Genomic DNA, 22,365 nt, shown 5'->3' with positions numbered 1-22,365 from the left:
GTATTGGTTCAGTAGCTGACTCCCAGCTAGCAACAGGAACAGGTAGTGTAATTAAACAACCACCTGATATAAGATTGAGATATGTGTTTTACTCTATAAAGAGAAGAATATACTGAAGATGTACAGTATTATATACACCTTATAAAGTCCAAAATGTTTGCCTAATAATGTGTTGGTCCTGTTTTTGCTGCATAAACACCCCTGAACAATCGAGTAATGGACTCCACCAGACCCTTGAAGGTCTGCTGTTGGATGTGGTACCAAGATGTTGCAGTAATTCACTTAAGTCCTGTAAGTTTTCCCCTGGGGCCGGCGACAGACCAAACTTGTTTGTTCTGCACATCCCATAGATGCTCAGTTAAATTGAGATCTGGGAAATTTTGAAGGCAATATGATACCTCAAAACATTCCTGAATCATTTTTGAATGAGGCCACAACTACTGCAAAAGATGATTTTTATGAAAAGGTACATCATCAATCTTTCCCACTAAAATATTGCCCAAGGCATCGCATGGCATCTGCTGGCGTGCTTTACTCCTGTAATGCATCCTGGTGGTATGCGTTCCTCAGGTGAGGCACAACCAAAGGGCCAGCTACGGGATTATGATTAAAAGGAATTATGATTCATCAGACAGTACCACCTTCTTCCACTGTTCTAAGGTCCAGATTTGAGGCAATGAACAGGGAACAGGAATTTGTGTAGCTCCTTATGCTACAATCCCTGGTGCACTGTGTATGCACCAGTATTAACTTCTTTACCAGTACCTTGTCTATCGGATTAGACCACACAGGCTAGCCTTTGCTCCCCATGTGCATCAGTGAGCCTAGACCTCCCATCACCTTTCTATCCTGGTACAATTTAGATTGATACTGACTACTGCAAAACTGGACTAAGAGCTCCAGTTTTGTAGATGCTCTAGTCTAGTTGTCTAGCCAACACAATTTGGCCCTTCTTAAACAAACTCTTACTAAAAGTCATACACTTCCCCATCTTCTTACTTATAATGCATCAATTGTGACAATGGAACATTCACTTCCTGACAAATAATAATTCCTGTCAACCATTTTATTTTTTATGTTAATAACATCATTCCAGGATATTTTCTATTCAAGGTTATCCTATCATTGGAACCCCATAGCGAGACATATCTAGCCACAACCAGACACAGTACGATTTGGTAAAACACTGCAGAATGATTTCTTTAAAGTCCTGCTGGACCCTCTCCTATTCACATTTTATTGAAAACCTGTTAACTGAACAGCTCTGGCCATTACTGTTCTGAGTATAATGGTGTTGAATGGTCAGGTCTTTGGCAATAAATATGTTATCTGATTATCTAATTATGTACAAAGTAATCAACATAAAAAAATAAAAAATAAAAAAAAAATTCAAATAGTTCATATTAGAATCTTGTGTTTTTAATAGACAGCTGATGTGTCCACATTCCACTCCGCATGTGTGATTATGGTTACTTTTGTATATTGATATCATTAGGTGCACATCACGGCTACATCAGATGTAGATTTACTGCATCACATCTTGCTGTAGGTTCTACCAGTCACAGTGGTGCCAACACTAAATGACAAAGACACCCAGCTCAACCTGTTCCTGTTAGATTGGAAAACTTTCTGCTGCCAAAGGTCATTCAGGTTTGTGGAAATCAACAGGATCAACATAGGACCTTGACATATAACCATTATTTATAACAAAACCCTCTTGTCCTTCTTGAACTGTATCAAAGTCATTTATTGCCATTTTCAAAAAGCCATTCTTCAGTTACCAGGCCATGTTCACGTGTTTTTTTTATTTTTTTTATCTTTTAAGCAACTCAGGGTCCACTGAATATTGTGTTGTCTCTTGTGGTACATGTGTAAACATCAGACTTGAGCTGATTCATATTTGGGCGTACCGTATACATTATCGGGTTGTTTTTTTTCCCCACTCTCACAACCATTCCAAGTATTTTTTGTAGTTTTGATTACAGTGGTGTCTGTCATACCTGTGTGGCTGATGCTGCCAATTTGAGTTGCCCATGTTTTGTAAGTGTTCCCATGTCACTGTGGTTAATGATGTATCTCGTGATCCCGTCTATGCCATTGTCCCTGGGCTCCGGCAACGCCCCTGAAATGTTGCTCACAAGGGTCTTGCCCTGCGGGGAGCACATTGTCATGGGAACACAGGAGTCATCCCAGTGCTGCAGCTCATGTTGTCCTTTCCTGGGAGTCGCCGGTCGTTGTAGGCGTGCATGTTGATCACTGCATCCGTCTTCACCATGACCGGAGGCTGGGGCTTGTGTTTCACCCGTCTCTCGCAGGTGAACGACAGTCTGATCTCGTCCACCATGGCGCTGCACAAAGACCTCTGGGCAAAAAGGGAGGATCCGGGGAGGGACACGCGGAGCAGAGGGGAAAGGGACAGGGGTAAATGCCTTAGCTTTAAAATTGTTCTGACAACAGAGGGTGTCAACAGTGTAAACAGCAGAATGGAGAACACTCATTTTGCCTCAATAGTGGTGTGTACATATGTGCCTTGTTTTCTTTAATGTTACATTGCAACATCACTACTCCATGTGGTATCCGCATAGCTCATTAATACTGCTGTGTCAGATATACTGAACGAGTATAATGCAAGCGAATGAATGCAATAACTCACACAGCATGACTCAAAATTAATGATTTACACCATTAAAGGGCCAATGCCATTTTGCTATCTCTGATGACTAATGGATTAATTCTCTGTGTTCCAATTTGTAGTTATGCCAGTTAAAATGAGTAATTGTTGTGGCGTTATAACCAAGTACTCCAAGAGATTAGTCAAAGCCATGCAAATCCCTTTATGAAAAGTTTGAACCAAAAGCTATGAATAGAACATAGCTTTGACGGTATGCAGAAACTGTTTTATAGCAAAATGGCCATGGCGCATCTCCATAAATAAGAATAGTATTATGAGGTTAATTTATTTTTGCCATTTAATTTGAATCGTGAAACTCATGTACAGTGGATCTCAAATGTTTCTACAGCACTTTTCAAATAGCACGGTTCCGTAAAAAGATCCTGGCCTCAGTTTTAATTTAAATTATTTCAAAACTGTTTTCCATCTTGAATGTGAAATATGCCAGGTACAATAAACCACAATCCCCCAAAAAAATCTCTCCTGGAGGAAGACATGTAAAAAAAAACGAAGAAAAAAAAGAGAACAGACCATAAACCAGTTTTATGGTTTGTTCCACCCTTAAACTAATATTTTGATGAGGTACCCTTTAAGTCAGTTTTCAGTCTTCTTTGTTAGGACTCATTCTGCATACCTCATCTTTAGTTTGGCAAATGGTTTTTATGTGTAGCACTGAATGCTTATTGTATTCAATTACATTTTTTATATAGTGCCAATTCATAACACATGTCATCTCAAGACACTTTTCAAAGTGAAATTCAATCAGATTATACAGTGTATAATGTGTATGTCTATGTAGTGTTATGTAAGTGTAGTGCTGTCAGAAAGAGTTTCCATTTGGGAACAATAAAGTTATTGTAGAAGTCTGATACCCACTGTCCTTCGAAAATGGTGTTGGACTCTATGAGATTATAACTCAGCCATCTTAATGCAACCTCACAGATTTTCTCTCAGATTTAGTGCTAGAGTCTGTTTAGTTAATTTAGACAATCTAGTTAATTCCAAAACTATAACTTTCTCCCTTTGAAGTGATTCATTTATTTACTTGAACGTAAGCTTAGATTTACTGTGATGATGGAAAATAAAATATTCAGTTTTCCAGCAGACACCTGAAGATTATAGATCAAAACAGACTCATATTTGGAAATGTTCATTGTATTATTCACCTTTACAAAACTCCAGTTAAGTGGGAAGTAAAGCAACTGCAGACCATGATGCTGCCACCCCTGGTTTCCCTAGGTGTTAATTTGGTGATGTGCAGTTTTTTGTTTTTATATAACATTAACAGCATTAGAAATTGTGGACAAAAAGTGAAAGTTTGGTTATAGCCTGGATGCTTTCTTTGTAAGAAAATACTTTCTCATTGCAACTCTACTTCTTGATCCTAATTATTTACATCCAAAAACTTGGTATTTCAACAAGGGTTGTAAACATTTTGGGAACCACTGTAATATGTGAACTTACTTAACAGAACTATTGGAAGAGATTAATCTTTTAATAATTCTCTAAATCTTGACATGCAGCTTTTAGGGAAAAGTAAATAAAAAAAAAAATCCAGTTGAAATATATTAACATTGTGCTTTTGACAAGCATTCTAAGCCACACAGTATGAAAACATTTATCAAGATTATCTTTAAATTCACGATCTATGGAGATATATACCTGTTCACGTTCAGCGGTCTTCCTCAGCTTGTAGATAAATTCAGCAATTGCCACAAAGACAGACAGCACCAGGCCAGATGCCAGAACAATGAATATACCACCTAGGTTCTGGATCCCCATGGGGCCCGTCTCACGACGCTCCTCATCCAAGCAGCTGCTTCCACTCCACCACTTCTCCTTCAGAATGTGGAGAAGCCCATCCTCTAAGATGCTGAGGATTGCTATGCTGATTTTGTCCCTGTATGGAGAGCCTGCAAGTAACATAAGGCCTATTTAACTTTGGATGGAACGCCAGCTGGACTCTGTGATAATGAGGTTCATAAACAAGTTATGGCACACTGTCAGACTAGTAGCTAAATTTTTTTTAATGCTGAATTGCTGCTGCATCTAAAAGCAATTCCTTGCACTCATCTTTTAGGAGAAAAAAAACATAACTTATGAAAAGGGCTTGAATTTTTCATAACAGTGGTATCCCTCAGGCTTACCGAGTGGAGTGCCGATGCCATAGCCTTTGCTGTCAATAATCCCTCCCACTCGTGTCAGGTTACAGTTTCTCCTAGTGATATAATCAATGGTGGTGGACTCTGTAATGAGTGCATAGTCAGACTTCAGCACCCTCTGAACCCCATCTTCAACAGACTTCACCAGGGACGTTCTCGGTCTGCTGCTCATGAAGGCCCACATCTTCTCAAATGTAGAAACCTTTGATTTCTGTAAGGGATTTAAAAAAAAAACTGTTGTAAAAAATGAACATCTGAACTTCATTTTATCATTCTTCAGTGCAAGAGGAAAACAAAAACAAACAAGGTTTTCATCACAGCAGAAATGTTGAAGTTAAACAAACAGGTGGAAAGACTGTAAACCAAGAAATTACACCTATGGAGATTTCCTAAATGAAAAAAAAAAAATACCAGACTATTCAGATAGTACATATAATTACTCAGAAGCTCTTAGTGGTTTATTAAGTTAAAAACCAAATAGATTTAAATCATTAGTCCTTTAGGTCTCCATTATCACAGGATTAAGGGACGATGAATTGAAGCTTCGCACACATCTATTCTCATAAGTGTTACTGAAGCAGCAATAATAGAATGGCGTGCCATTAGTCTTGCATCAGTATATGAGGTATTTCATGCAATTTTCTGTGAGGTCACATTTATGCCATGTCTAATCCAAGATAATTACTGTCTAATAACTATAAGCCATTTCAAATTGTGTGATATGCTATTATAAGAACTCTGCTCCTTGTTTTTAATCCAGTAGCCACCCAGTCCTGGCTGTATGAGACAAGATATTTTAAGTTGGCAAGCAACCGCTTATTATTTCTTTGACAAACTTTAGCTTCCACTTTGGAGGAAAGTTTGGTGATGCAATAACATTCTGTGCAACAGTTTCCACAGACATTATACCTTATTAAAAATTGCAACATTACCAGACCAATCAAAATATTTTGGGTTTATTATTTATTCATACTTAACATTTTTACACATAGAGGAATAATTAAAAAAAATACTTTATCCTTATAGTGGAATAAAACTACATTAATCAAAATGTTTTCAATGTGGTAAGAGTATTTTACAAAAGCAGAAATCACAGATTATCTTTACACCAACACAAATTGTCTTTAACCTTATGTAGTCTATATATTTATGTAATCCACAACCTCCTTATGATTTTGATGAGGTTCTAATTATTTCAGATGCACTTGCGTATATTTAATCTTATATTCATTTCCATTTGACTTTTCATACTGTTAAATGTGTAACTAAGGTTCTGATATAAACAAGGAAATGTCTCCCGTCTTATCAATAAAGCTGATTGTTGGTGTGAACCTAAGGTTTGTAGAATTGGTTTATCTGATCCCTTTTGTAGAACTTTTACAGCAATAATGTTGACATTTCTTGTAAACAAGCATGGTAACTTGGTTTTGCTTATGTCTGTTTACCTAGCTGGGCAAGTGAAGTTATCTCATTGTCAGGAGGACTCTTCTCTTAGTGTCTTTGGTAATTTTCTCATCTTTGTAAAAACAATTATCATGTCAATGAGTAAAGTCAATGTCCTCCTTCTGACCAGAATTAAATTTCGATTGGGAAAAGCCCTGACTTGGGACTGGCTTATTTGAAAATTCAAAAATGTGACATTTTTCTAATCACTAAATACCACTTACCATATTTTTCAAATTAAGAATTGCACTTTTTTTCATAGTTTGGCCGATCCTGCGACTTATATTCAGGTGCGACTTATATACCAAATTTAAATGGTAATTCATATTGTCAAGTATGAAACAAGGTGTAGCCATAAGAGGGCTCGCTAGGCTTGTGAAAAATATCCTTTTCCTGTACCACTTAAAAATTAATTGAACATTAATTTAAAGACAACAAAGACTGAACGTCGGTTTGTATGTTGTTTTGGTGTTTCATACTGCATTCACGTAGCAGACCTAGACCGCGACAGAACCCTGTTATTGGGCTGTCCGTGAAGCTAATAAAAGCTAGCGCTTAGCTTAAAGGTCTGTTGTACTGGCATGTTACTACTATGCTAGTGCACGAGAGCTTTATGTTGATTCCATGTCGTACTGGTACCTTAGCACCGTTACGCACACAGTCTAATTTAGGCCAGTGTAATGGGCCGTTACGATAAAATGCACTGGATAAAACCTTGCAGGTAATTTACCCCATTCATCCTCCCAGGTATGTTCCCCATTATTCAACTGGTTGTGGATGCAGTTGTGTTATTAATAAATTGGTTTACCAGATTAAATGTCAGTTTTTAGTCTTGGATTGTGTGAAATAAATGTCTAAATAAATGTGTATAGTCCGGTGCGACGTTTATATCTTTTTTCCTCTTTATGATGCATTTTTTGACTTATGTGACTTTTATTCCGGAGCGAGTTGTAGTCTGAAAAATATGGTATGCTCCACCAGGCCTCACAGACAACAACATTATTTGGTTTGGAGGTTCCTAATGAGTGAAGAAGACTGAAAGGTATCTAGTTTTAATGTAAGTTAGATTTAAAACTAAAGTAAAAGGAAGAACACAGATGAAACTATTCAAAACAACTGTTTCTACTACATGTCAAGACATGTTTCCAATTACATGAGAGCCAAACTTTCAGCTAAAAACTGGAAGGCTAAAGTAAAGGAAAGTTGAAGGAAAGTTGCTCTATTCTATCATTTTGAGCTTTTGAACTCTGAACACTGTCATCAAACATGCTGGACCTAAAAATGTGACAGATCTGAGAGTTATAAGGTAAGGATCCACATTTTGTCCAGAATACAAACAAGTGAATGTTATAGAAATACTGTGTTAGCGGAGCCAACCATGCTAATGGCTAAAATAAATACACAAGAAAGTTTAAAATAATATTCATATATACAGTTTGTCTGTGTTTTATAAATAATAGACCCTGTTTTGCATGGACGTCTCTCACACACAGGACTTTATGCAAAATAATTAATGACCACTTATGAAAGGAAAGCTTTAAAAGCATTTGAAATTATGTTTTTTGTCTTCTATTTTTAATGAGTATCAGAATCAGCTAAAATCAGGATGAGCAGATCAAAGATTTACAAAAATTGGACTTCAGAAGTTAGCCACAAAAATTTTATCGGAAGATCTATAGTTAAGATGCTTTATGAATTACTTATTTAATTTTTCTTTTGTGTAAAAAAAAAAGTACCATGAGTTTTTTAATCATTGGCCCTTCTGGCTTGCTTTTTGAACTGGAGCAAAAGTGTTTATTTTTTCTAATCTGCTTTAAGAACAGAACTAATTTGCATACACCTGCAAAGCCTTTCTGTACACCCTGGTTTCAACAGTATTTTTCAGGCTTTTCTGCCTCATTGAATTAGCATCAGTAAGCATTTCCGCAAGGGCAAGAGCTGACAGAGGGCAGTTGAGCCATGTGTAATTAGTCATCTGTTTCTCTTTTTCAAAAATAAAACTTCTTGAAGAGCAGGTACGATCACAGAACTTTTTCTGACAGCTATTCAAACATCCCAAGCTATGTTTACATATTTAGTTGCCAAGATGTTGTGACTTTAGAATGGAAAATATTGAATTTTATATATTTTACATTTCTTATGTGGAATTAAAAGTACTCCAAAAACAACGTGTTGAATCTTTAATATAACATAACCTGATTAAATTGTTTATCATTACTGTCGTCTTTACAAATATGTACACTAAACATAACATGTACATACTTATGCTGGCTTTTGCACTGTGAAGTCAAAGAATCAGAATATTTCTAAAGAATATAAATATAAATATTACAGTTTATAATGCTTATCTTTTTATTACTTTGTATTACTAATCTACATAGCTTTGTTATCTACCTTGAAGAAAGCCATTGTTGCTCCATCTTTGACCACCCCATACTCAATCTTGGTCTGCTTGGCAATGTCGTCGGCTGAATCCACTGACGAGTCCATCCTCTCCACAGTGAGAAAAGCTGCTAAATTAGCTGTGTAGGAAGATATGATGATGAGTGTGAAGAACCACCAGATTCCACCTATTATCCTGGTCGACAGTGCTTTGGGCATCAGTTCCGAGCCTGTGTGCAACACAACGAGAGAGAAGGAGAGAAACATACTGTAAACAAGTTAAACGAACGGAGGAACATGACTGCTTGCATTTTTGTTAATTAGCTTGGAAATGCTTTTGGCAGTGCCACTGCTCCTCATTAAGGTGCTGTCAGTTGGTAAATGGAAATTAAAGCCAGCAAGGCAAGTTAGCTAAACTGTGAGCTAAAAATTAAGGGCAAAAAAATGCAAACATATACAAACTTTTTATTTATTATGTTCTTATACAATATATAAACAAAAGATACCACACAGTTTGTGCATGGTGTTACTATTAACTTTGGATATCTTCAGATAATTACAAAATAGATGAAAGCCTAAAAAGAACATAGAAACCTCTATATCCATAATATTTTTAAAAATAATTTGAGAAATTCTATTAAAAACTCAAAGCTTTATTATAAAGATTTATTACAAAAAAGTGTATATTTTAAAGTTTCATTCGTTCATTTAGATCATTTTGGCATACAGTAATAAAAAAAATTCAGTTTAACGTAAAATCAAAAGAATACATTGAAAAAAAAATTAAGAAAATTATTTTCTTAAAATTTAACAATATTCCACATTTGTGGGATATGCCACATTTCTTATGTTGAACAACTCATGAACCAGAAAACATCTGACACGTCTCAACAGGGCAAAGTTTAAAAAAAAAAGAAAAAGAAAAATTTAATTGTTGCTCCCTGGTCCAAAGTCATCTTATCAGATGAAAGTGAATTTTGTATTTAATCTGCAAAATATAGTCCAACCGTTTGGGAAAAGATTGGAAAGATACAGAATCCAAGTTCCTTAAGGGACAGTGGGAAGTTTTCAACAGTCAATGGTGATTTGGGGAGCCAATCCATTTCCTGGGGTCAGTCTCATTGTTTTCTGTCAAGCCCAAGGTCAGGGCACCTGTCATAGGAGATCTGTTGAATCAGTGTTTCCGGGACAAGCACTAAAAAAGTCTGAAACCATCTTCCTCGGCTGCAAAAAGGTGGATTGCCCCTCTGGGTCGGGAGTCAGTCTCTGCCTTGAGCAGAGGAGTTTAAGTATCTTGGTGTCTTGAAAAATAACATTTCAATTATCTTTTAATTTGCTGAGATGCACCTGTTCAAGGGTTGTTTCCTTATCCCTATATTTTCATATCTCATTGGGTCTACTGAAAGCATGCGTTACTGGAATTTGAAAACGATTAATAACAAGTCTTCATGAGTAAAGAGAAAAAAAACAAAAAAGAAAGAAGACATATGTTGATAGAACACCTCTGCATCAGCCTTGACTTTGAGTGGGCCTCTGCTGAGCAATACTATGTTTACAATGGCTCACTGACTGGTGTTAACGTTACTTTATATCTCATCTCTGACAACCTTTAAAATACCCTTGTGCTTTGTGCACTCTGTTACTTTACTGAGAAGATTTATGAGGGCAATTCTGAAGAGTAACAAGCCCACAGAAGGCGGGCAGCCTGGTCAGCTCTTTAACCTCTTCCACCAAATTTGATTGGATTTGTCCTTTGTGGTTTGACAAAGACTCTACATGGTTACAAACAGGGGAAGATAGAAGCCTGCCTTAATTCACTACGACTTCAGAGAGGCAAAATCCAGATGCATTCTCTGGTCACACTAAAAATGAAGTGAGGCCATGGGTAACTCAATTGAATTCCACACTATAAAGCGTTGTTGTCAGCGGGGAGCAATATATATGGCACTGCATCAGAACACTCCAATAAATACAAGAAGCAGATCAGTCATATGGTGCCGGCAATAAAATGGTGGCAAGATACAGTGTGATACTGTTCTCAGAGGAAGGGGCTTATTGTTTGTAAACCAATTCAATGTGCATGTTCTCACACAGAGGACATTGTTCACTCTTTTAGCTGCCAAAACATCATTTGTCACACTTGCTGCTGCACTGACCACTCAAAGTAAATTGTATTGCATGATTTAAGTTCAGAAAGCATTTGTGATGAGATTTACATAACTGATTTTGATGTTGAATTGCTGGATTTTTATGTCAGCTCCATTTCCAAAATTAATCTGCTTTCAGATCAGAATTCCCGTTGTACTCTTTCCACAAAATAACTGCAGATGTTGCCACTTTCATTCCGGTTTTTGCATGCACAATGAAAGTATACCAACGGGGTAAAGCATTACAGGTATTATCTTACTGGGGAAACCTTTTTAAGCTGTATTCTGTGTCAATATAGTAACCTGAACTTGACTGCACTGATTGATAATTAGGATCTACTGTAATATACGTATGCACTTGACTTGGAATCTGAATGATTTGATTTAATTAACCATTTTTTTGTAAAGAGCCTTAAGAAAACATCAGAATCAGAATAATCTTTATTTGATGATAAACAAATGGACAATCAGGGAATTTGACTTTATTTATAGAGCTCACAGTGTACAGAAATTTGGTATACATATATAAACAGCATGTTTTTTTATGTTTAGACATTAAAAATGGAAGTTCTTAGTGGTGAAAGTCCAATATACTTATTGTGTTTGACAGCAATGTAGCTGCGAAAGGGTAAACAAATGTTTTCCTGAGAATATCCAAGTTCTGTGTCCTAATCTGCATATGGGTCAGGTAGCTTTCTCAAATTATGACAAAGTCAATTAAATGTTTACAGACATTTAGAAGTATTAGTTATTAAGGAACTCAGAATATTTGGAGATACTGATTTTTGATTCTTATATTGAACGTTTGGTAAGTTCACAACCACAAACTTCAATCTATCTTACTGGTAGTCTGTGTGGTAGGCCAACATAAAAGAGTGCAAAATTATAAATTGGATAAAAAACTGAAAATGCTACCCGGTTTTCCAAATGTTTACAACAAAATATAGAAAGTGTGGGGTACATTTCTATTCATATACTAGAAGCCACTTTAGTTTCAGCCTGTGTATAATTTAATGTTAGTATCATTGCACAATAAGGTGGTCAGAGTTTAGTATCCACCACATCTTTTGCAAAAGACTGCAACAAATGCATATCCTACAAATAAGAAAATATTTGTTAAAATAGACCAATTTAGAATTTAATGACGTCATATTTACTTTGACATACTTTCAAACATTTTACAAAGGAAAGACAATTTATTAAAAAAGAAGTCACATATATTTGTCGCAAGAAAAAGCTCACCTAGACCTTGTAAATGCATCTGACGTACACAAAGTGGCTTTGCCGCTCCTCATATTTTATGTTCTTTTTGTTGTCTCTGACACCTCCCTCCCACAGACAAGCTGGGAGACTTTTTTTTCCTTGGGTTTCCTCAAACGTGTCCATTTGCATTTTAAACATGTCAAGGAAATGGCTTCCGCCTCAGCTGCTGTCACCGTGTTTGGCAGACAAGCAAGGGGTGTCTGTTAATGTGACACAGACAAAATATACACCTCGCTGCAGATACCGCTGTGCAGCATGTGTTACAAGGCGCTGTTGCAAAAAATGGTGTCACTGAAAGCAAAATTCGGTGTCAGTTTTAAAATTAGATGCATTAATGCATTAATTGGCCAGATATTGTGGACTAGTTGGCCAGTACGTTAATTGCTTTTACGCGCATTCATTAAATATTCATAACCATTTCACTTTTCTGTTTCGATGTGAAAAACAAACTGGGAACTATGAATAAGAGTTGATTAGCAGCAGGAGCTTCAGTCAATGCCTGAAAATGAGAAACAGTGGAGCTCAGGCATTTACAGAAAACACTTTGCCACATTATGAATCATAATAGAAATTCTTCCCCGTTTAGTTTAATAATATAGGCGACTAACTAGCTTATTTTGATTTGATTCTCCCTCTCTTCCCTCTCACAGCGTACCTCTGCTGCTCTAATATTTCTCTGGCAGTACCAGCAAATTGGAAGAGCTGCAGTACAGTTTCACCAGAGTGCCGCTGAATTTCTGTGCTTAATGAATTGCTGAATGTGCTTGCAATCCTTGCAGGCAAAGACCCACCGAGCCTAACTAAACCTTCTTGATTTGTCTTGTTACACTGAGGTTAAACATTTTCTTACTTGGGTCCTTTTCGCCACAGTTAACTCCATTATGTAAATCCTGGCCTTTTGTTTGCTTATCCATCCCTTTAAGGAACACCTTGCAAAAGGAAAAGACTTCACTTCCTTGTTTTTACTCTATCAGAACAATCAGCTTTTTGTGTAAATGTTTGGCCTTAGGAAAACTGTATTTTCTTCAAGTATGCAATGAGAATTCTGTAAGCAGAACGGGTGAGCTCAAATTAATAAAAAAAAAAAAATCTAAAGTGAAGATAACATTCTCATAGTAGAAACACGAAAATCTAAGACATTTAGATGAAAACTTGCAGAAAATTAATAAATCTAAGAGGTCATTAGCAGTTTAAACTGCTAAGATACATGTTTAAAACCTGAGATACATCTAGGAATAAAAAAAATAATTAGTTGCAGATGGAATCTTGTTTCTAAGTCAGTTAGTTGAAATTGCTTATGATGCTGTTATTTGAAACTCACACTATGTAAAAACAGGATAGTTTCCTTGTCCAGAAAATGGGGAAAGTAGGAGCTTTGTGCACCCTATAGTGGGTTTTATGATATCATAAAGTATATGATATCATATACTTTAGATGGAGAAAAGTGTAATTTTTGACAAAGATCTTAATGAAACAAGCTGTCATTTTATAAAAACAGCTAAACATAATGTAAATCAGAATCAACTAGTAATAGCCCAATGTCTTGTGACTTGTAGTGAAGTTTGAATCTTCTTTGTAGGAGAAAGCAGTGGAAAGTAGATAGTCTTCAAAGAAGACATTATTATTTGTAAGCTTCCACTTTCACTTTCTTCTGGAAAAATATGTTTTACGTAAATGTAAATATTCATAAAAGCATAAACGTTATCAACACCAGAAGTGGTGGAAAGGTTGTAATTGTTAAATGGCTGAAATGACACAAAATATGCAGAAGGACCTGGTGACCAAAGAATGACGGACCAAAAGCAGTGTTTTGTGGGATCTTGTCAGGTATATGCATTGCCTTCACTTCCTCCTCGGTGAAAGTCCTACAGTGCTGAAAAAAAAAAATCACACCAGATAGACCTAGCATAGCTGACAGCTGGCATTTGTCCGACATGTTTCTCAATTTACCCTTTTTGTCCCAACACTTGTGAAGCTCTTAACCGGGGCCAGAGAGATACATGCAACAATGTTTTCCATTCTTACCTGCCAATCTTTGACAAGTCGCAGGCACCTTTTTTTTTTAAACAGCAGCTAGGTGACAACAGCCTTTGTCTGTCATGTGAGACAGAACCCTGCAGTTGTTCCTGACAGGTAAACGTCTTATGAAACAGTCAAGGGATGGAAATCACGGAGCTTGTCAGTTAAAGAGGCAGGAGCTGATGATGAAGTGGAGGAGGGGATGTGATGATTACAACGTTTTTGAAATGGGGAGAAGCTTGGTTAGCTGTCATACCTTGTTGCATTAAGGAGCCGACTCCAAACCAGAAGCTGTTGAGGAGGGTGAAGTTGTTCTCCACCACGTCTGAGCCGGGATTACAGGGGTGGGCGTCGTACCATTCATACGGGCTAAACCTGGGGTGGAGGAAGAGCTGGTTGGAAAACTGTTTTCTGGAGACCATATCAGCTCAGAACTGATCTGACTTGGCTGCTTTAAGATTTTTGAACAAACCAGTTCATGAATGCATGAAGCTGACATCACTACACATGATAAAAAAAAGGAAACTTCAGTACATGAATTTGTAGACTATATGTTAAATAGTGGTTGAATTTTCACAACAAAGCTAATTTAATTCGGTAGAAAATCTACATAAACAATTATCAATTAATTAAAGATTAAAAGTAAAGAGAAGGTTCAGTCTTCTTTGTTCTTCTTTGGTCATGTATGATATCCAGCATCCTAGTAACTGATTATTTATTTTTTGGACCTTGGTTTATCAAAACACGTTTTCCAAATGAGCCCTTGTCAAGTTAGGCATCATTACATTAAACAACTGTTGCAGATGTTACACATTTTTATAGAATTTACATCCCACTATGTTAGAAAAGAGCTATAAAGGTTTTGTCCAGCTTTGAATAAAGTATTCTGAAAACATATTTCTGACAGAAGTTTTATGGTTTGTTTGATTTTGTTTTAGTAAAATTCAATGTTTTAGATAATCAAATAGTTTTGAATAGCACAAAAAGGCTGAAAAGCAGTTTTCAAATTATGAATTCATTTATTAAGGGAAAAAAAAATCTAAATCAAAGTAGTTCTATGTGAATATGTAATCACCCCTTTGTTAATATAGAAATGAGTTGTGATTAAACACATTTTTGGAAAATCAATTTCACTTGCTAAATCCAACCTTGATTACTGCCTGACTATTTTAAATGAAAAAAAAATAATACAAGTGATTTCATAATGTGAAGTAGTTTGAAAGATCTCAGAAGCAGCACACTATCCCGATCTATAGAAATTAAAAAACAGATTTGAACAAAGTCCCTATGTAAAAGGTTACAAAGCCAAATCTAATGGTGCATTAATACCAAACGTGATTCCAGCAAAGTTTTCGCCTGATTACTGTTGCTCCTTTGACATGTGGCCGACGGGGGCAATACTGCACTCGCTTCACCGCTTCATGAAATAGGAGGGACTTCTATCCACTTGCCTGTTGTCTGTTCAACTCAACATGGTTGACCAAGATTTTACCGAGTGAGTCTCGGTGTTGTATTTAATGTGGAAAGACGAAAAATGGTGTTGGCATCCCTGGGTCCACCAGATCCAGTGATGCCTTAGCGCACATGTGTCAAACTCAAGGCCAGCGGGCCAAATCCAGTCCGTCAATGTAATTTATCCGGCCCTCAATAGCCAAAATATAGGATATCATGTCATAAAGTAGAAGCATAGGGGCGTGCTTTGGTGGCGCAGTGGTTAGCGCGCACGACCCATGTACGGAGGCCTCAGTCCTCGAAGTGACTGACCCAGGTTCAAATCCGACCTGTGGTCCTTTGCTGCATGTCTCCGCTCCTCACTTCTTCCCCCTTTTCTGTCAGCCCGCTGTACAAAAAATGAAACACTAGTGCCGTAAAAACGTCAAAAAAAGTTGAGGCATATATGCTTTTGAATTGTATAAAGTGGCTAAAACTGTGCCACCTGTAGCAAATGTTGATTTTTTTTTTAACTGTGTAGTAACAGCATCCTGCCATTTTTCCCATAATACAAAGCATCAAACTCAAACGTATTGCAAGCTAACACTCCCTATCCATGAGACAGTCTTTGCAGATTAACACCATATTTTAGTTGTGATTGTCAGGAAAAGGTAGACCTTCCACCTCGTTCCTCAGTCTTTTAGACTGATGAATGTACATCATTTCTACTCAGGAGTATTGCCAAGTATTGCAAGTATATGCAAATTATTTCACAATTCTTCTTGGTTAAAGTTCGACACTTTATGCTGTCAATCCAAGCCGTAGCTGAACTTTAAATGATTTGATTTAGTTTTATAATTGTTTTAACATGTAATGTGCCAAACACAGAACTAGTCGAAGCTTTGGCTAAACATTACACATTTAATGCTTACAATATTAGCAAACAACTTTTATTTATATATATTTTTGTTTTATTTAGCTTGTTTGTTTTTTTACACAGACAGCTTACACTGTATGACCTTAATGTTTTATAACCTTTCCACATAAAAGGCTGAATGAATGTCTGCCATTTTTTTTTCAACATTACTTTCAGAGGTTTTGCAGGAATATATTCCATTTTTTGGTGCCATTGCAAGGCTGTGGCCAGAATATTCAAAGACTATTTTTCTGTTAACCACTGTAATATCAATTTCATCTAATCAAACATGACATCAACATACTTTGAAACCCCTTTGGTGTGATTTTTAAGCCTTAACTTTGGTAATCCCTAAGCTTTTTTCAAAAGCCCTTTGTGTTTAAAGGTAACCAATGAGCCACAGATACACAAATTTTCTGAGGGTATGAAATGTCATGTTTGAGAATGTGAAACCATTTGCTTTGCTATCTGCCCTGAACTGTGTCACACTGTTACTATAAAAGTTGTTTTTAAAGGCAGATGCTGAAATAAATGTCACTACCGACCCGGTTAAAGATGTTTTCCTACAGTCTGTAAGATCTTGTTGTTTTGCTCTTCATTCTGAGCTGTGGATCCCAAATGGATTTTCTCTTAGGCATTTAAAAAAAAAAAGGTAAATGGACTGAACTTAAATAGTGGATTGTAGGAGGAAAAAGGCAGATTGGAGTAATTACAAAAGAGACTTCTTGGACTATTTTAAATAGTCTTGTAGCTATTTTCCTATTCTCATCACACTGAGTAGGATTAATTTTGAATGATGAAGTGAATTTTGTTCAAAACATCAATAGATTTCTAACTACTTATTCACAAAAACATAATCATGCTAAAAGAAATATTTTGGATGCATCAGGTGATACTTCTTTCTCTGAAGCAATGGTCTGCATAGGTGATGTTTCGGCTTGATTAAGTTACGTTCAATTCAACATTCGTCAGGATGGCATTTGTAGTCAGGCTTTGTGTGGCTGTTGAGGCTTGCCACCATTTCAATCAATCCTCTCAGCCTCGTCTTGTGTTACTTAAATGTTAAAATGGAAAGCCATTGCCAAATAATTATATGATGGTGAGGAGGCACAGAGAGTCCAAGAGACCTTGTGTGTGCAGCTGAAAGACACATGAATAGGGCTTAAAATGGCCACAAATGATTTGAGTGCATTTTTTGAATCGAGACATCATCGCAGGATTATTTCAGGCATTTTTGGCCATAGCTTAATGGCAGAGTGCCTTCCAGTTAGAATTCTGGGGGTCATTTTGTACACACTGCCATGACTACAAGCCAGCTTGGGTGAGATCATTCTCAATAAACTCATAAAACCTGCAAATATGCAGAGGGAAAATATTTAATTGTAAGTGCTATATGTTATTGGAAATGTTGTACCTATAAAAGGTTTATATGGCCTTATGTTAGATTTTGGACTACTTACTGTTTTCCTTGCCAGTTTCTAAAAAGGCTGTGATGTGAGTCAGAGCCTTTCACTTGCTACAGATCACACGCTTATAGCCTTACTACCTACAAAATGAAGAAGAGACCTAGAAATACTTTGTGTGGAAACACCAAAAATAAAAAATAAACAGTTTTTTTTTTATTATTATTCAGAAACACTATTGTAGCCTTGTTTTACAGTGTATATTGTATATGGAAGATATTTTCAAGTCTGCTATTGCTCTTAATGTGTTACCATTAATCTAATCATCAATGACGTGTTTTATACAGCAGAAAAGCTCATTTGCCCAATCATTCATATTACATATTAATCTAAAAGAAATAAGATGACCACAAAAGAAACATGGAAGAAAAAATTGAAACTGACTACCTATGTGCAGATGTATAGATTTTGTTATGAGAGGCAAATTGTTCCTCCACTGTGCATCCTCATGCAATGTTTGTTGTGTCTTTTAGTTGTAAATTCTTGCTGAATGTGGGAAATGTACAAATTAAACACTGAAATAATGTTTGAAAATATAAAAAGTTTAGTATAACGTATTCCCTTTCAGAACTAAATGTATATCTATTAAAAACAAATTTATTATATAGCACAAAGCACCCCTACAAATGAAAGAATGCAATGACAAAACAGTAAAACAGAGCGCACGGGCATATGGAAATAGGACGTCAGGTTCCTTAATGTTTTATGAAAGATTTCTTTGTGTAATATCAAAAATGTATGCAAACTTTACATACTCCTTAAAATAAACTAAATAAACTTAAAATTTAAATGCATTTTTCTGGGCCTTAATTTAATATAGAAAATGTGTTAAGCTTTTGCATATTGGTTTCTTAGCATGCAGCTCCCTAAACAATTCTTGACAAGACTTGTACAAAGGTCTTACAATAACGAGGTGACCCTAGAATATCACTCTTTGCAGCAGTCTTTTTTTACTGTTATACATTTTTATGTATATATTTATTTATTTTGTTTGCCATCATTCTCCTCATGGTGCATAGTGTCAAAATAAGCTTAAATTATCCTCCAACCTGTTGGGACTTTGATTTTTGTGATCAGCTTTATTTTGGTATTTATATTCTACTCTCATGTTCCCTGTGTGTTCTATTAGTCATTTCCTCTGTTCAGCTCCAGCCTTCCCTCACAGCTGCACCCAGTTTCTAATCAACCACATGTTCCTTGTTCAATAATCATCTCTCCAGCTTAAATGGTTTGCCTGCTCTTGGTCAGATCATCCTAGCATGGATGATCTGACCAAGGATTACATGTATTTGTGGAGAAAGTCATACAAGTGGAAGCTGTTCTTCTGTCAAACTAAGACTTTTAGTTGTTACAATACTTTTTGATATAGTATTTATGTGACTATGAAACTTTTACTCTGTCAAGATAGCCTGCAAAAATAATTATCCCTGTTCAGTTTAGGTCTGATGTTAAGAACACACTGTAGTGTCTGTTATCCCTCTAAAATCACCCCTTTTTGTCTAAAACCCTGCAATTATCTCGCACATTAACTTTTATATACATCTAAGGACATTTAAGGTAATTTACTTCTCCCTGACTCAGACAGCCCTTAAGCTGTCTGGGCTATCGTTTAGTGAATGATTGCAAAAATTTAAGATGATTTTAAACTTATGTAAAGCCACTCCAAAATTAGTTTAGTCTCAGAGTAGCAAATGAGGATGGGGGAGTGCAGCTGTTTGCTCTCAAGCCCTTGAACTTCCTCCAGCGCCTGTTTTCTAGAACTTCCTCAAGCACCACTTTGCATGAGAAGCAGCAGGAAATGCAGGCAGTGACACTAAAAGGATATTAATCGTATTCATGACCAAAGAAAAACAAAAAAAAAAACCAGATCATCTCTAACTAAAAGACATAGCTGACAACCTGAACTTCATAACTCATAAAATATGTAAATGCTGAGGATGAACTATAAATAACCTCCTCAGATGTAATTTCCCATCAGGTGTGTATGTTTTTTGTTATGCTGCTGAATATGATAATTACACAAGATTTTCTTCTTTTTTTTTTGTTACTTCTTTTTTGAAAGTCTCTTCAAGCCCCCTTGCGATTTCAAAGACATCATGCAGGAAACCAGAAATTACTTATTGAATGGGACTTTACAACCGTATTTGAAGGTCTTTTTTGTTGTATTTGCCTTCACACGGCTGGGCTGCAGAGAGCCCATGCAGACATAACTGCCTTGATCACCACCCAACAGTTAACACAGTATGATAAACTGGACTCGCGTACTCAAACCCCAGCCCGTAATGATAACAGAGTAAATTACTGTGACTCCTGAAAACCACATGGGGAGATGAATGGAGGACTGAAAGGACAAAGAGCTTAAAGTGTCTGTACTTACCTTGCAATGACAAAAAGAACACAGCTAACACCCAGGTACGCCAGGAGAATGTACACCCAGATGTCTGGAGTCATGGGGTTCAGAAAGGAAAAGAAGCCGTTGTTTGTGGCATTGGGTCTGCGATAAAGGATGCTGATGCCAGTGTTCAGAAAGGGCTTTGAGAAGTCAACAACTTTCTCACGCATATAGGTAATGGTGAGAGGAGCCACCGCCAAGTCTGCTCTCTGAAAAGGGAAAATAAAACAGTTATGTGTAGCTTATAGGTAGCTTCCCAGACTTGAACTATATATAATGTTGACAAACTTGAGCTAACAGCATGTATTCATAAATTTTTTATTGAAACTAGAAGAATCAAAACTTTTGCTTTATAGTACTTTCCAGACGTATCAACAAGCATTTGCACTTTTTGTGAAATTTCAACCAACAACCATTCATCCTTTTTATTTAGATTGCATGTGATGACTGAAAAGAAGTAAAAAAAAAAAAGTGAAGTGGAGGGAAAATTATATTTTTTTAATTTATAGGTTTTGCAAATATAAGTCTGCCTAGTGTGTTGAGCATTTACTTTATCCCCTTTATTATGACGAGCCTAATTACAATTCAGTGTATTTGACTACCTTTAGACATTGCCTAATTACTAAACCAAGTCCAACTGTGTAACATTTAATTTCAGATTAAATGCAGCTGGTCTCTGAAGGCATCAGATGTTTGTTGGAGAACATTAGGGAACAAATGCATCAAAAAAGACCAAGGTACACATCAGAGAGATCAGAGATAAAGTTGTACAGAAATGTACATAGTTTGTTTATGACACAACATCTAAAGCAACATTTCTTTGGCGGGGAGAAGAAAGCTGGTAAGAGATGGAGATACATTTTTGGGAGAACACAGGCGAGTTGCTATATTTGAGACTGTGGGTAAGATTTATCTTGTAGAAAACAACACAAATATAAAACCAAAGCTACAATGTAGCAATATAGATCAAAGGATGTTGCTGGGGGAGAGTGAGCTATTCAAAGTCCTGAACTAATGCGTTGTCCACATGGAGACAACATTAAGCGTATCCGTAAAGGTATTTTGTCTTTTCAGCTGTGCTGGTTGTGGTGTTTTGGGAGACTGTAAACAATTATTTATGAAACTGGGTCCACGAGTGGATATATTTGAAAACGGGGGATTTGTTTTACCATGTGTACATGTAAGCCACATCTTTTTTAAAATAATGACATCATAGCTTCACCTCTCTCTGTAACCTGTATCTGTCTCTTTTTCATAAATAGCGTTAATGCTGAGGTAAATATGGGCTTTGTTATGGCTGTTATTAATGTCCTCGTACTCTTCCTTCCCAATGACCCCGCTCTACAGGGTAGGTTCCCTGCAAACCTACATAAAAATCACATTAAACATGTGTGAAAGTTTGTGTCTGATCCCCCACCATGATGCTGTGTTTACTTCACGAGTTGTCAGAATAAAAGTAAATTTGTGGCTGGATCATCAAAATTTGAGAGGGGTGAAGACTTCAGGAAGGGATGATGTCTGATTAAAAAAATCCATAAAAAACCCTGATCTTTGACCCTGACACTAGGAAAAATTTAAATCAAACCCATTCACACAGACAATATGTCAATGTGTTACATCTAGGCTGTGAGTATCTGAATACATTGAACAAAAAAGAGTTGAGACAAGCATGGCGTTACAGGTTAAGTTGTGATCATTTACAGTCGCCACCCATTATGGAAGTTCAGATCCATGCCACAAACACCCATATACCCTGTGCAACCCAAGAACCGCCACCATCCTCTCCCCCTACACGATGGCTGGACAGGAGGTTAATGAAACCAGCTGCTTGGTTCACGCACGGATACCCTTTTCCCTTCCAAGAAGCGACACAACCCACAAAGGGAGTCTTTATTTATGTCCTACATGTTGAGCAATATAAGACTTACAGGGCTTGAATAGGCAATCGTTCACCATACCACATTTTCAACACAAATAAGTTATTTTGTTATGTGACGATAAAGCAAATCTGTAAGACTTACATCAAAAGGTATTTTAAATGAATGACACACATCGACAACTGTAAGAAACTGCACA

At 36.6% G+C, this 22,365-nt stretch overlaps 1 protein-coding gene across 1 annotated transcript in view; it reads right to left on the bottom strand.

Moving 5' to 3' along the window:
- Nucleotides 1–2,034: 2,034 nt before the first annotated feature.
- The window catches only part of LOC105937454 (glutamate receptor ionotropic, kainate 3), a 134,351-nt gene continuing 114,020 nt past the window's right edge, over nucleotides 2,035–22,365 (bottom strand). Inside the window, exons 11-16 of the mRNA XM_012878773.3 lie at nucleotides 20,275–20,498; nucleotides 14,344–14,462; nucleotides 8,671–8,888; nucleotides 4,819–5,044; nucleotides 4,334–4,584; nucleotides 2,035–2,362 (exon numbers count right to left, since the gene is read on the bottom strand). Coding sequence (XP_012734227.2) covers nucleotides 2,168–2,362; nucleotides 4,334–4,584; nucleotides 4,819–5,044; nucleotides 8,671–8,888; nucleotides 14,344–14,462; nucleotides 20,275–20,498 — 1,233 coding nt within the window. The 3' untranslated portion in view covers nucleotides 2,035–2,167. The remainder of the gene's footprint in view (nucleotides 2,363–4,333; nucleotides 4,585–4,818; nucleotides 5,045–8,670; nucleotides 8,889–14,343; nucleotides 14,463–20,274; nucleotides 20,499–22,365) is intronic.

This window comes from Fundulus heteroclitus, chromosome 3 (assembly GCF_011125445.2).
Source record: "Fundulus heteroclitus isolate FHET01 chromosome 3, MU-UCD_Fhet_4.1, whole genome shotgun sequence".
Lineage (NCBI taxonomy): Eukaryota > Metazoa > Chordata > Actinopteri > Cyprinodontiformes > Fundulidae > Fundulus > Fundulus heteroclitus.
Note: the sequence above shows the minus strand (reverse complement) of the source record. Positions and strands in the feature narration are given on the sequence as shown.